Consider the following 15,634-nt stretch of genomic DNA (forward strand, 5'->3'; position numbering starts at 1 on the left):
CCCGGGGTCCGTAATCCAGCCCTGCCGTGGACGGAAATGTCTGTTAGAGCTTAACATGCGCTTAATCAGGTCTGATGTCTTGAAGAACCTGAAATTCTGCATCCCACTCAACATGGCTGGAGCACGAGCTATAAATGCGCATGTTCCTACAAGTTCCACGTGGGCGATGTGATGCGTTTCCCAATCCCATTCCCATTCATTTGTTTTCCTTACTCACTACTATGACAAACGTGGTCAAAAGAAAAAGAAAAGAAATTAAAATGAGCCCAGATTTGGATTCACCTATACAAAATAGAGAAAATAATGGTGTAATCACCAATAATTATGGGCATTTTGGACCTAACGTCCTCAAATGTCACCAAACACTCTGAAAAATATAGGTTGGTAATTGAGGAATGGAAATATTCCATCGATTTATAAATGTTTTTCATGGAACCATAGATGTTGATAAAGAATAAATATTTTAAGAGTGTGTTTTCGAAAATAGTTAAACCGTTCTTCAGACTAAAAAAAATAAGTATTTTAGGAACTATTCATTGAAAAGTTCTTTGGGGAACCAAAAATGGCTCTTCTATGACTTCGCTGCGAAAACACCCTACTGGAACCTTTATTTTAAGAGTGTAACGTAGGCCGGTAAGTGTATATCAGCTATTATATTTCAGAATCCTGCATATCAGATGCATATCACAGGTATGCAACCTGCATGAAAGCCCCTCACTGAAGACCCTTGGGCTGATGTCGTTCCCGACACAAGGATGTTTTTCTCTCTCAGCTTGTGTAAATTTGTGAAATGTTATATGGGAAAAAAAACATATTTCATGTCTGGTGCTAAAATAAATATATAAATATAAGCAACTTTACTGTGAAGTTTACTTTCTTAAAGACTATTTAATTTTCATATTGTTTTATGAATAAAATGTAAAAACTGTATCATTGCGTTTTGTTGAACTGGTTCACTTGAATCTGCATGTATCCAAAACCTCTTCCTGTTAAACAGAATATCACTGGATCCATAAGCCTAAAATAAATTGACACTGTGACCCAGCTTCTGTTGAACGTGCTCCAGTTCCCTGGAAATGATAGGAAAACATTTTCATGAACACTAGAACCTTTTTCGGTCTTTCTTATGCCAAGTTTTGAGAGGTTTGTCTGCAGTTGCCAAGTTTTTATTTTCTAACATTTGGAGAAACATAATATATGTGAAAATAAATGATCAGTATGTTTGGATTCAAACATCATGTAAATATCAAGGTGGGCTATTTATCCTACACTTGTTATGCAGTGAGAAATACAGTGTAACTGCTCAAATTGAGTTAATATCGTGTTGGTTTAAGGACATCTCTGAGAATTCAGAGTGTTAGATTTCAGCCAGGCGTTCTCATTCCTGCTTTAACTTGTTCTTCTCCATTACAAATGAACAAAAACATGAGAGAAATCAGTTTGTACCTGTAATGCCATTTAAAATTAGTCAGAACAGCTGGGAAACTTTGGTGAAAACTTTTTCGGTGTAAATAGCAGCCAACTGCCTGCAGGCCAAAATCATTTACAAAAGAAAAATCAGTTGATTGACAGTTGTTTGTTGATGGTACAATATGCTCATTACATTGAAACACGGTGTGTAGGAGCCGTTTTAACTTGGGGGCAATTTGAACTATTATCTCTCACTTTAATTTATTTGTTCCTTTACGGGAAATTTGTTTTGGACAATACAGGTATTATGAAGTTTCTCAATACAACTTTCTGTGAGATAATAAATACACAATGTGCCTTAATGTGCTGTAGACTATAGTATGAATACATTTATCTACATAAATCTACACATGTAAGAATAAGAATTTGTAGCGCTTATCAAAGTCTTTCAGCCAATCAGACGTAACAATACGTGATTAATATTAATGAGATGGGGGCGGGTTAGTGTAAACAGGGTGTCGATGACGCACAAGCGCAGAAAGAAGAAAAGTGCGGTGCAGAGTAATTCGCTACTTCTCTTTTCCTTGCCTCTCTGAGGAGATTCATTTTTACTTCGCAGACAGACTTGTTTACCGGTTTTCAACTGGGGAAATAACGAAAGAGTGGATGCAAAGGTAAGTTTAGGAAGCTCTTAAAGCAATTACGCGATGTGGCATGAAATGAGCATTTGATTATTTGCATCAATTGTTTATTATGGGCACGCATAGTGATGTTTAGCTACTTATGCATGTAAATACTAATGAATATTAAAGCTATTATGTTCTGTTGCCTGTCCTGGTGTTACAAAATTAATAATACAAAACGGCTCTGGTGCTACAAATAAATATATAACAGTGAAACATTATAGACACTGATTTTAATTACAATAACAAATCATTGCAATAACCCATAACAAATTCTAATGACTATCACATGTTGCCTTTTCGGATTTTATATTCAAAATTCAGATTTTGGTGTTAAAATTGAAAATGAATATCAAAAGTTAATTAAAACATATGGTCTTTTTTTTAAATATGGATTTTATAAGACAAGACAAAACCTTTTATGTTCACAATTTAACTGTGTGCTGTGAAATCATTTAGTAATTGATTGATTGATTTAGTCAATAATTGATTTATTGATTGATATACCGTCTGTCACTTCATTTATTTTGTCCAGTAATGCAGTGTTGTAAATCACATCTGTGTCTGAAAAGTATCATTCTGTCCTGATTGATATTAACACCTGTAGAAACAGCTCTGTGGAAGTGTCAGGATTCCACTGTAAGCCATTGTTTGCTGTGCAGATTCCAGTAGGTTAGTGATGCTCTAGTGAATGGCTTTTGTGCTCTGTGTTTCTTTTATGCACATGTACAGACACCGACGTCTCATTAGGAGAAATAACATCATAGTGTGGGAAGAAATGTGTGTAGAAATGAAAACATTCCAAGAGGCTCTTAATCCAGGCCAGAATCTACAATAGCCTCCTTTTTTTATTCTTTGACCTTAAATTCATTGCGATGACAGCCAGTGGCACCAAGGAGCGGTTTGTCCCCTTAACAGAGAGAAAACACAAGCCAAACGCTAGGAAAAGATAAAAGGGAGCAATGTCCCACTCAGAAACATGGCTTTCCTTGCCAAAATGGCAAGTTTCCTACTGTTATTGGTTTGTTGTAATATGTCTAATTGTGCTGTAGACTGTAGAGAAATGTCACCACTTGATGTTGCTTGGAAGCAAACCCATGCTCTAATGTGCTATTTTTGCACCTGACTACTATGATAAATGCTTGCAAGGTGAACGACCCTCTTACCAGAATCTGCTTCCAATTTCATGCCCACAAACTGACACTATATCATTGATCTATATCCAGGATTCAATCACCTTGTCATAGGTGTTATCACAATGTAAGTATTCAAAAAGGAAATTTTACCATTTTTCAGCTGCAACGGTGTTTGGTTTGCTTAGCATATAAAGAATGCCTTGTGACAAATTTCCCAGAAAAAGGTGTGGAAGTTGGTGTTTGGAAAAGGGCACGTGCCATGAACATGAACCCATGATGCTCTCTTTCTTTAATCCTATCACTCATAAATCTGTCTTCAATTTACGTAAGGGCTTGTCCTGTGGAGCAACCGCTAAATTAGGACACTTGCGGTTTCAGGTTGCTGCTCTCTCAAATGTTCTGTCAACGCCCTTGCAGATATTTGCTTAAGTGTCACAAAAAAGATGTAGTCACACAAAAACTAACCTCTATATACAACACTCAACTCAAACAAGTCCTGACTGGGGTCTCTTGAATGTTCGTCTAGCCACCAGACAGCTGACTTGATTCAAACGAGCGCGTCAAAAATTCATGACCGGACAGGATATTTTACCATTTTTCAGCTGCAACGGTGTTTGGTTTGCTTAGCATATAAAGAATGCCTTGTGACAAATTTCCCAGAAAAAGGTGTGGAAGTTGGTGTTTGGAAAAGGGCACATGCCATGAACATGAACCCATGATGCTCTCTTTCTTTAATCCTATCACTCATAAATCTGTCTTCAATTTACGTAAGGGCTTGTCCTGTGGAGCAACCGCTAAATTAGGACACTTGCGGTTTCAGGTTGCTGCTCTCTCAAATGTTCTGTCAACGCCCTTGCAGATATTTGCTTAAGTGTCACAAAAAAGATGTAGTCACACAAAAACTAACCTCTATATACAACACTCAACTCAAACAAGTCCTGACTGGGGTCTCTTGAATGTTCGTCTAGCCACCAGACAGCTGACAGATATCTCTGTTTGACAGCCATAAACACCACTCCCTCTCTGTTCCACTCCATGAAGCTCCGCCGTCTCAGTCAACATTGTTACATTTATGCAGTTTAGATGCAGGTCACATTCTACCATAAATATGACAAACTCCAGCTGCGGTCTTGGACTTACTGTCTATTTTTGACAGTGACTATGACTAATAAAATATCATATAAATAATAATTCTACTATAAATATGACAAACTTCAGCTGCGTTCTTGGACGTACTGTCTATTTTTGACCATGACTATGACTTCAGGCAAGATCTCAAATAACCCTGGCTGGGACAGAGTAGAAGAATGACACTTTTCCATTTATATAGACTTTTAATTTTGACTTACCGGTTTCTAATGAAAATGCAACCATCACTGTTATTTTGGGATTAAATCTACAAATTTTGCCTGTTGGACAACAAAATTATACAGACTCGGTGATAGACTAAACAACTACCTAGCAACTGCATTCCAGCATCCTAACAACCACCAAAAACACCAAAGCAATTGCATAGCAACTGTCTGACAATGCCTACGACACTCTGGTAACCAATGCCCTGGCAACCACTCACACCACTCTAGAAACTGCATAGCAAAACTCTGACAACATCCTGGCAACTGCATACTGACTCCCTAGCAACCACATAGAACAATCTGGCGGCTGCATAGCAATTCCCTGGCAACCACCCACAACACTGTAGAAACGGCATAGCAACACACTGGCAACAGTTACAATACCACAGTAACACCATTGCAACCACCGTGAACACCGTGGCAACTGCATATCAATACCATGGCAACCACCCACAACACTCTAGAAACTGCATAGCAACACTCTGGCAACACCCACAATGCCATAGTAACACCATAACAACCACAACTGCATAGCAGCACCCTGACAACCACCTACACCACTCTAGATAAGGCATATCAACACTATGGCAACACCTTCAACAGCATAGCCACACCCTAGCAACAACCTAGAACACTCCGGCAGCAGCACTCGGGAAAATAATTGGAGAAATAAATTCCATCAAATGTAATTAATCAAGATATAGAAAACATTATAATATTCTATAATAAAAATATAAATTATATTAATATATAATACAAATATTATACATATAAATTAGGGATGCACGATATATCGGCCACCATATCGGTAATAATATAAATAATATAAAACAAATATATACATGAAAACATATCAATTAAACATAAACATGTCAGAAAACCAAAGCAACATTCCTCCTTTACAGAACTCAGTCAGTACTTGTGGCCGGTCAGATGTGTGTTCCTGAACCTGTCTAGACAAATCCAGCCTTTTGCTTTTACTCCAGCTGCCTCTGAGATAAATGATGAAGAGCTGATGAGCTGGGCTGGGCTGGGCTAGATTAATGATAAGGAATCAGGAGAATCAGGCAGCAGTTACTGAAGACAGACTGTGTCTGCAGACAGACTAATGCAAAAACCCCTTGATTAACAGCATCTACTAAGAGCAGACACACACACACACACAGGCTTAGACAGAGTCGATCTTGTGAAACTGAATGTCTCGTGTCTATTGTTGCACAACAGTTCTTGATAATGACGTCAGACCCTGTGATTAAAGGCAGGAACTTTAGGAAAAGTCTTTAGTTCATCTACTGCAGCGACACTACACTAATCATAGTGTAGATAAGCTCATAAAGATGAGGTATTATGCAATAAACACACATTCACTGATCGCATTACCTGCAGTAATGGCATAACCGGAAATTAAGCTTTTACTTGAAAGAGCATGTATTGGGAATTGATCCAGCCAGTAGGATTTCGTAAAAGCTTTTTTGTTTGCATGTGTACAGAGACCTACAATTAAAAAATAATGCATATAAGGACACGCTCTGTGTGAACAGCTATAGAATGTATCTACCAAGGATTCAGATCAATATTGTAATTGTACTCTGTTATTATATAGACATTGACAAGTTTCTCTTTTTTTAGATAAGTAAAATTAGGATTTGGACATGAAAGCAAAGAAAACATGAATGGAGACTTTGAGGAGTCTTTGTGGCCGTCCTTTATCTCCATTCTCATAAATGTTTTGCCTTCTTTAATAGTAAGAATGGGGCACTTCATTTAAATATGAATCAACTCATTCAAAGTGGGAACTGAAATGAGTAAAAGAGGAATGCAAACTCTTTCTTTTCCTGTGTCTTTAGCAAGCGTGTGTCACATGATCTACACGTCTCTAACTGTCTGTTAAAAGTGCAATGAAGTCTTTTGCAATTTGAATGTAACTCAATGTGAACTCTTTTTTTCTATTAGCATAACAGTGTGACTAAGAAATTGCTTTATGAATGGTTCAAGAATGCTACATTTAGCTTTATTTTAGTGTATAGTATTTATAAAAGTAAAATAGAAAAATAGATGATCAGGAATAAAATGCTATCAGGATTGGGAAAAACAGAAGTGTTGCAATTCCATTTGAGGCACAGAAATGACTCACTTTGCATTTGGCTGATCTGGTCAGTGGGTGTAAATAATGGCTCATTTAAGCCATTCCTGTTGATAAGTATATTAAGTAGGATTTATTGTACATTTTAAGGCCATTTTAGTAACTTATAACCTCAAGTGCAGGTGATGTCCTCCACATCCCATCTTTTTGTTAAGTATCTTTACACAATAATAAACACAATCCACTGCTGGTCAAGTAATGCTTCCCTGCCTTAAAGACTGCGTCTTGCATTTTTATTAGTGACACCAATATAAATATCATTCTGATATTTTCATGTGAAATTAAACTAGGCGAGTCACATGGGAAAATGTTGTCTGTAAATCCAGTCATGTTTATATGTATTAACCATCTCACTTAACATTCAGTGTTATTCAACACCAGAGAATATGGAGTAAAATATAGCAGTGAGTGCTTTTACTGGGCAGTATGATTAATGTAGTTGCCCAGTGGCTCCTGAGAGTCTGGTAAACACAGTTAGTTCACTCACTGTCTGCATGAATCCTGCTACGTTATTGAATGTTTTTACTCTAATTGGGTTTGAATGAACTATATTTTCTCTCTAATTTGGTTATTACTTACTATATTTGGACAGTATAAATGTGGTTTGCGTGCACACGCTGAATGGATGTGTGATTTGCAACATTTAGCGATCCATTTGTTTAATATAGTATAATATCAAATAAATAATATAATATAGCATATGGGATAATGTAGAGTTTAAGTTTATTTTGTGATCATGACTGGCTGACTGTACATTATCTCGCTTGTCGTGCATACTCACCAGATAAATAAATATGTGAAGATGAAATATTGATTCAGGGTTAAATTATTAATTATTTATTTGCATTTTTCCTGTATGCTATTTTTAAAGAAAATAGTCAGTTACAATGTACAAAACAATTCAAAGAGAATATTACAGCGAAAATATTACAGCAGTGTTATTTTCGGTTTATTTATATACTATTGTAGCATTAATGATTATTATGAATTAGGTTTTATTTCAATATTGGTTTTTAAATATTATTGATATGGTATTTTAAAGGATTTTTTCATTTGTATTAGTTTTTTGTATAGCAGTTTGGGTAATTTTATTACTTCAAATTAAACTTAGTTAAGGCAACATTTCTCATTTTTAAGTTTTGAAGTTAAAGTTTTTCATCTAATATTTATGTTTTATTTAATTTTTAGCTTTTTATCATTTTAATTTTAGTTACATACCACTATACAGTAGTATTAATACTTGGAGTACTCAGACTTGTTCTGAGGTCATATTCACTGCAGCTGCTAACTGAGATGCTTGGCACTAAATGATTTTGTATGAAACATAAGCATGTGTGTGAGAAATGCACTAAAAACAAAAACAAAAATAGCATTATTGCACATGGCTGTTATTGTAGTATAATTTGGATACTAATCAGAGGCGTACAGTAGTGAAGTATTTTTCTTTGCTGTAAAAGTACTTTTCAAGTGTCTGTACTTTATCAGAGTGTTTTTCTTTAGAAAATTTTACTTCACAACATTCCAAAGCATAATATTGTACTTTTTACTGCACTACGTTTCATATTAAATATCATTTCATACTTAATTACATTAGAACTCTATTACTTTCTTACGTTTAATCAAGTAAAAGTAATTCAAAGATTTACTTGAGTACAAGAAAGTACTACATTTTTTATGTTCTTAAGTATTAAAGGTAAAACAAACAACAACTTTTATTTATGAAATGTAGTGCAGTAAAAAGTATGATATTATGCTTTGGAATGTAGTGAAGTAAAAGCTTTCCAAAGAAAAACACTCTGATAAACTACAGATACTTTTTAAATTTACTTGAGTACAGTAAAAAATACTTCACTACTGTCCGCCTCTGATACTAATATAATTTTTATTCATATTTTGAATTTTTTAAAATATATTTTCCGTTTTCATTTGTATTTTTTGTCTGTACAGTTTTTATCGATTTTGATTTCAGTTTTAGTTTATTTTAGTATATCAAGTTAAATTAAATGAAAATGAGAAACTGAAATGAAATGAAAAGTTCTTATTTTATTTTAAGTTCGCATCTATTTTATTTCAAGCAGTGATTTTTTAAAATGTTTTCAGTTAACTATAATAACTCAATAATAATTAATAATGACAATATGTCAAATAATAATCAGAATACAACTTTATCTATGCATCTGTTCATGCACGACTACACTGATGCATAAACATTTCTGTTTTTCAGAATGTGAAGCAATATCCGTTAAGATGGAGTCTCTTAACCATTCGGCCTCCATTCTGCCTTCCTGCACCTACAAGGAGGACTTCAAGCGCTTCCTCCTCCCGTCCGTCTACAGCCTGGTCTTCATCTTTGGACTGCCGCTCAACTTCATCATCATCCTGCAGATCTGGGGCTCCCGGCGCGCTCTGACGCGGACCAAAATCTACATGCTGAATCTAGCGGTGGCGGACTTCCTGTACGTCTGTTCCCTTCCGCTTCTCATATACAACTACGCCAGCAAAGACTACTGGCCGTTCGGAGACTTCACCTGCCGCTTGGTTCGCTTCCAGTTCTACAGCAACTTGCACGGAAGCATCTTCTTCCTCACCTGCATCAGCTTCCAGCGCTACATGGGCATCTGCCATCCGCTGACGGTGTGGCCCAGACAAGGTGGACGCAGGCTGGCGTGGTTGGTCTGCGCAGGCGTCTGGGTGGCCGTCGCCGTTCTCTGCGCTCCAACGTTCGAGTTCGCCGCCACGGGCATCCAGCGCAACCGCACGGTGTGCTACGACCTCAGCGTTCCAGAGCGCTCCACAGCATACTTCCCATACGGCATCACTTTGACCTGTCTGGGCTTCGTCGTGCCCTTTCTAGTGATCGTAGTGCTGTACAGCAAAATGGCACGGGTTCTCTGGCAAGTCGGCGAAGCCCGAGAAGCCTCGGCCATTGAGAAGAAGAATAAAGCCATGAGGATGATCATCATTGTAATGCTGGTGTTCGCCATCAGCTTTTTGCCCTTCCACGTGACCAAGACGCTCTACCTGCTGGTGAGGACCTTTCCCACAGCCCCCTGCGAACTGAGGAACCTGCTGTCTGTGGTCTACAAATGCACCAGACCCTTCGCCAGCATGAACAGTGTTCTGGACCCCATTCTGTTCTACTTCACCCAGCCGCAGTACAGACGCAGCACCAGGAGTCTGCTGCGCCAGATCACCTCGCTCAGAGACAAGGCTGGCCAAATCTGACTCGAGCACACCTGCTTTGGTCGAAAGTTTCTGAATGCTAAAGCAAGACACTACAGTCATAACCATTGTTATGTCCACTGGACATATTTGAGTTTTTTTATGCTAAAGTTTACAAATTAGTACCTTTTTTAAAAGGTTGCCACCCTAGTAACAGTATTGTACCTTTATTTCTGAGAGTGTAGTGGGGAAAAAAACATCCAAAATACACATTTAAAGGTGCAGTAAGCGATTTCTGAAAAGCGCTGTTGAGAGTTGAAATCACTGAAACAAGCAACACCCCTAACCAAAAAGATCACACCCCTATCTTGATAGCTCCGCCCCCCAAATTCATGAACATGCTGTGCAGCACAGGCACCTCCCCCATCATCAGTGGATACGCCCCTTACTGGTGATTGGCTACAAATGCGTTCAATGGCGTTTCTCAGAAATCACTTACTGCACCTTTAAGTGTTTATTTTGACACTTTATTTATTTGTGTCTATAGATTTTAATTACAGTAAAAATCTCTAAAGGCTATTTTCTCAAAATGAGATTTTTTTCTTACATGCTGAACCCGAGCTCTCCACTTCAGCAGCTTGTACAGCAAACTTTTGTTTTTACAGAAGGGTTTGTTCCAGGGTTATTATAGTTAACTAAAACTAAAACTGAAAACTAAAAATAAACATTTCCGTTACTTAAAATAAAATAAATGCTAACTGAAATAAAATATTGAAAAAATATTTTATGTCAGCTAGTTGTGGAGGCAACATTTATCACTTTCATTTAGTTTAGCTTGAAGTACTAAAATAACAAACTAAATAATAAATACAAATTGATAAAAAAATATATAGACATAAAAACAAATAAAAGAAAATATATAAACATAAAATTCTAAATATTTACAAACATTATAATAGCATATCAATGATACTAAAATAAAACTGGTTTGTTCGTATAACATTCACCTAATTTATATTTTAAAAATTTCCATAAAATTGTAGTGAATATGTGTTTGACAGCTGTTTGCTGAATTACGGGGAGATAAAAAGAAATATCCGAAATCCTCTCTCTAAAAACTTTTAACACTAACATGTTAACAAAATGAAACAAGGATTTTGAACCTAGCGTTATCCAATGTTCAGTTTTCTGTTCTGGAAATGTGTGAAATGTAGTGCATTTTTAATTAGATAATGCCTCATATGCATATTTAAATGTACCATGTAATTCAAAACGTAATGTCTTAATGTACTGTGATTAGTTAACTGGGGAAGTATGGTGATATCTATTAGTTAAACAATTACCCTGTTAACCTGTAGTGTCTTACGTTAAGATACGCTTAGTAGACTGTGTGGTTGTTGAAACAACATCAACAAAAAGTAAATATTTAAATACAAATGTCCAAGGTGTTAAGTACCTGTACTGTGAAGGTTGCACATAATGGTTGAAGGAAGTGACTCATATTGACTGATTCAGTGTTACAAAAAAATCATTTATGATGACTGGATCTATCACCCTTTGGACATTTACATTTGCTTTGAGAGACCAGCCCACAGTAGAGCTGTGTGTGTCGTTTCTGAGCGTTTAACCCCTGTGAGTGTCTAGATCAGCTGATCTCTCTGATCTTTATGAGGGCAATAGGATGTAGATGTTGATATAAGAATTACAGAACTGTGAAAGCAGAAATATCTCTGCCAGTTTCAGATTTTTGATCCAAGGGGATTTTGAGTGCAAATTTAAAAAAAGAATGGTTAACTTTTGATAATTAATATGCACTGGATTTGCAAGTATTTAAAAAAGTGTTTAAAAACACAAAGAAAAGAAATCACCCATTGGTTATTTTTTCAAAATTCAGCTTTGCATAACAAGAATAAATAACATTTGAAAAATATATTCAAACGGAAAACGGTTATTTGAAATTATAGTATTTTTCACAATATTACTGTTTTTACTGTATTTTGAGCAAAGAAATGCAGCCTTGGTGAGCAGAAGAGACTTCTTTTAAAAAACATCTTAGCAACCCCAAACGTTTGAACAGTGTTGTATATGCATGATATTTAGGATAACTAGGTCCGTTGTGACGGTGTGGAATTATGGATGAGAGATAGAGATGAATGAAAGCATTTGGAGTTGAAGAGTAACACATCTGTTAAACATTCTGCATCTGCTGCACATTATCTGAAGGTCATTATCAGATGTTTGATGGTTTAATAACACTTTGTACAGCTCAACATCCTTGTGATGTAACATCATGTCCTACAAGAGAAGGATCTAGTGTTAACAACAACACATGTACAATAATTGATCCAGGAACAGAGCTCACATAGAAAGACATTTCATTTGTGCCTGTGCAGTCAGTGTGTTTTCATGAAGCAGTTTAATCGCAGCTGTAGCTGTAGGGTTGCAAGCTTTTATTTGAAGCTTCAACATGACCAAAAACTACAAATAGATATTGCTGGAAGGCTGGGTTTACAGAATGGTGAAACAAATTATTTTGCATTATTGTAAGAGCGAGTGTGAATGTGTTTTAGTCATTTGGCCAGTATTATGTTTGTGCATTTTTAAATGTGAATGAATTTTGCCTTATGTCTGAATGGTGAAGAAGAACATGAAGCACTTTATGTTCGGAGTGAAATATTAACATACTACATACTGCACTGTAAATACTGTATACTGTTTTTATTTCAATTGTTTGTGAATCTGTATGCATTATGCAGTGATAAACATGTCGAACAAATACATTGTTGTCATACAACCTTAACATGTTGCATGATTAATTCATCAAGTGGAATTCAGTTATCCTTAAATAAAATATTTTTAAATGCTATTTTGCCTTTTGAAATCCAGTTTTGTGACTAATTAAAAAATGATTGGGTCTACAATGTATTTTGGCAAATGTAGTAGATAATTTAGGTATTGCATACATACAAACAATCTGGATACCGTATACATACTAGAAATAATCGTAGTACTGTGCTATTTTAAACATACGGTACACTGTTAACTGCTATCTTATAATGTTAACATGCAGCAACTTCACCTGCCTTGAGTCTCAGACTCTATTACCCGGCCAGTAGGTGGCGTACTTTACCAACAAGTTTTGTTGTTAACGCAGTCGCAGATGTGTTTTTTCCACATTAAACTGATTATTTGCTTCCTGCTTCAGCTTAAATGGTTACACAATATTATGAATGGTTAAACATTATTTAAACAATATATGACATGCAACTTATTGGGCAAAAGGATGAATTGTGCCCATGTAATGATGAAAACAACTCTGTCAGTGTTATCCAATATACTAGCAAAGTCATTCCATCTGTGTCTGTATTGTAGTATGTGCATACAAGATCTTTTTTCAAGTAAGAATACTAGTTATGTAATTTTACTAGTTATGATTCATTTTTGTCAATGAATGTTTGCTTTTGTTTTGTTTATCAAACTAATTATTTGTGTAAATCTACAGTCTCTAGATGTATAAGTATAATATTAAATGAATCTATTCAAATCTATATCCTAAATGAAGTCTTTGTGAATGTTTTTTGTTATTGCCTTTAAATGTGTAATGAAATGTTGATTTGTCAAATGGAGTTCTGTTAGCTGTGTTTTTAACCTGATCTGTTGTTTGTCCAATAAAGACAAATCAATTCATTTAATTTCCTGCAACGTTTTTCATATTATTGTAACATTCAGGATTAAGAAAGGCCTACAGTGGACCCAAAAAGTATTTGGATGCTTAAGTTGCACTAAATGTCATTGCATTACAAAAAAATACCAAACCAGACATTTGAATGAAAATCATAGTTTTTATCAAAACATACAGAGATTTGAGTAAACATGAATATGGCCACTGGAGCGCACTCTAGACATGCAACTAAAAGGCAAGCTAGACGAAAAAAAAGAAGAAAAAAAGAAGCCTTCGAAACAAAGGACTGCAGAAGTTTTTACTGTAAAGCCAGTGCATGGAGACCGTGCAGACAAACAGAGCTTTTGGTTAAAGAGGCAATAACTAGATTGATCTGTCTGAGCCTCCCCAATGCTCAAAGAAAACGAAGATGATCATTTCTTCAACAGTTTCCCAATGTGCATTTACAAACTGACAGCATTATCTGCTCTCTCACATCAGAAAGAGGCAAAGCTGGATCCCCCCTCGTTTTCCCCAGGGGTCTCTCTCTCTAAACCCCGACCCCATGTTTTAGTCCCGCCCTCAATCCAAGCAACTATCTGCATGTAAAAAGCCACAAGTCACGGAAACCCTTAATTGTGCCAAAGTAAGGTTGAGCGCACTTATTCACGCTGGAAATAAAGGATGCTTTTGAAGAAAGACAGTCGGCCAAGGAAATGGGATTTACTTTGGAAAAAGTACATTATTCAAACGTTGCTCTAGTGTGTGTTGGGCTGAAACACGTGGGAGTTTTGTGCTCAAACTTTCAGCTCTTTCTAAATGCATGGATGGACACTAAGAGAAGCGAATACGCGCAAAGTTCCGGGGATATAACTCTGTTCTCTTAAACAATCTCATCTGTTGTTCCTGAATTGTTTTGTCCTCCTTTTCGGAAAATACTGCCAAGCAACTTTTGTGGTTAAATGGGGGCATTGTGAGTTGTTTTCAGGGGGCTAAAGGCAACCACGGAAAACGAAGGAGAAGGAAAGTGCGGACTATTTAACAATGAACTGAGAGAATAGCAAGAAAGACAAGTGGGAGGACAGGCATCGCAATGGCTGAAAGGGAGAATGAGAGAAGAGCGCCTGTTCATAGAAGCGTCTCTTTCAAAAAGTTGGAGAGCTGGAGCGCAAAGCGCAGATCATTTGGAGAGGATTTGGATAGTTGCGGTGCCCTTCCCCCAGACGCCGTAGAGCACAGCGCGCAGACATCACAAGCGACGCACGCTGTTACTGAATCCAGAAAAGTTTCCAAAATCGCAGTGCTCAAACTTTCAGCTCTTTCTAAATGCATGGATGGACACTAAGAGAAGCGAATACGCGCAAAGTTCCGGGGATATAACTCTGTTCTCTTAAACAATCTCATCTATTGTTCCTGAATTGTTTTGTCCTCCTTTTCGGAAAATACTGCCAAGCAACTTTTGTGGTTAAATGGGGGCATTGTGAGTTGTTTTCAGGGGGCTAAAGGCAACCACGGAAAACGAAGGAGAAGGAAAGTGCGGACTATTTAACAATGAAGTGAGAGAATAGCAAGAAAGACAAGTGGGAGGACAGGCATCGCAATGGCTGAAAGGGAGAATGAGAGAAGAGCGCCTGTTCATAGAAGCGTCTCTTTCAAAAAGTTGGAGAGCTGGAGCGCAAAGCGCAGATCATTTGGAGAGGATTTGGATAGTTGCGGTGCCCTTCCCCCAGACGCCGTAGAGCACAGCGCGCAGACATCACAAGCGACGCACGCTGTTACTGAATCCAGAAAAGTTTCCAAAATCGCAGCGGACCGCTACGTGCAGGAAGCCAGACAGGTGATAAGAGACAACATTCAGATGGGGGAAGGTAAGGATGATGATGATGATTATAAGGAAGACCATTTCAAGACAAAAAGCAGTGACACTAAAATAGACAGTGAAAATGAAGATAAGGCAAAGCAGGAGGTGAGTAGACTTGAACACACTGATTTTACTGGGTGTAAGGAGGAGAAGGCTGATGGAAAAAGTGGAAAATGTTTACAGAAGGGAAATTCAGAGGAGAATATGTTCTGTGATAAGTCAT

At 36.9% G+C, this 15,634-nt stretch overlaps 1 protein-coding gene across 1 annotated transcript; it reads left to right on the plus strand.

Moving 5' to 3' along the window:
• The first annotated feature begins 1,962 nt into the window (after window positions 1-1,962).
• Window positions 1,963-10,139, plus strand: LOC107601092 (P2Y purinoceptor 3-like). Its single transcript, XM_016293115.1, has 2 exons — window positions 1,963-2,084; window positions 8,952-10,139. The coding sequence occupies exon 2, from the start codon at window positions 8,975-8,977 to the stop codon at window positions 9,950-9,952; it is 978 nt and encodes a 325-aa protein (XP_016148601.1). The 5' UTR covers window positions 1,963-2,084; window positions 8,952-8,974; the 3' UTR covers window positions 9,953-10,139.
• The last annotated feature ends 5,495 nt before the right edge of the window (window positions 10,140-15,634 follow it).

Source organism: Sinocyclocheilus grahami, unplaced genomic scaffold (genome assembly GCF_001515645.1).
Source record: "Sinocyclocheilus grahami isolate Dianchi unplaced genomic scaffold, SAMN03320097.WGS_v1.1 scaffold14.1, whole genome shotgun sequence".
Classification (NCBI taxonomy): Eukaryota; Metazoa; Chordata; class Actinopteri; order Cypriniformes; family Cyprinidae; genus Sinocyclocheilus; species Sinocyclocheilus grahami.

What these genes read in the sequence shown, in the direction of transcription:
- LOC107601092 (XM_016293115.1), top strand. Translation starts at nt 8,975, where the DNA reads ATGGAGTCTCTTAACCATTCGGCCTCCATTCTGCCTTCCTGCACCTAC.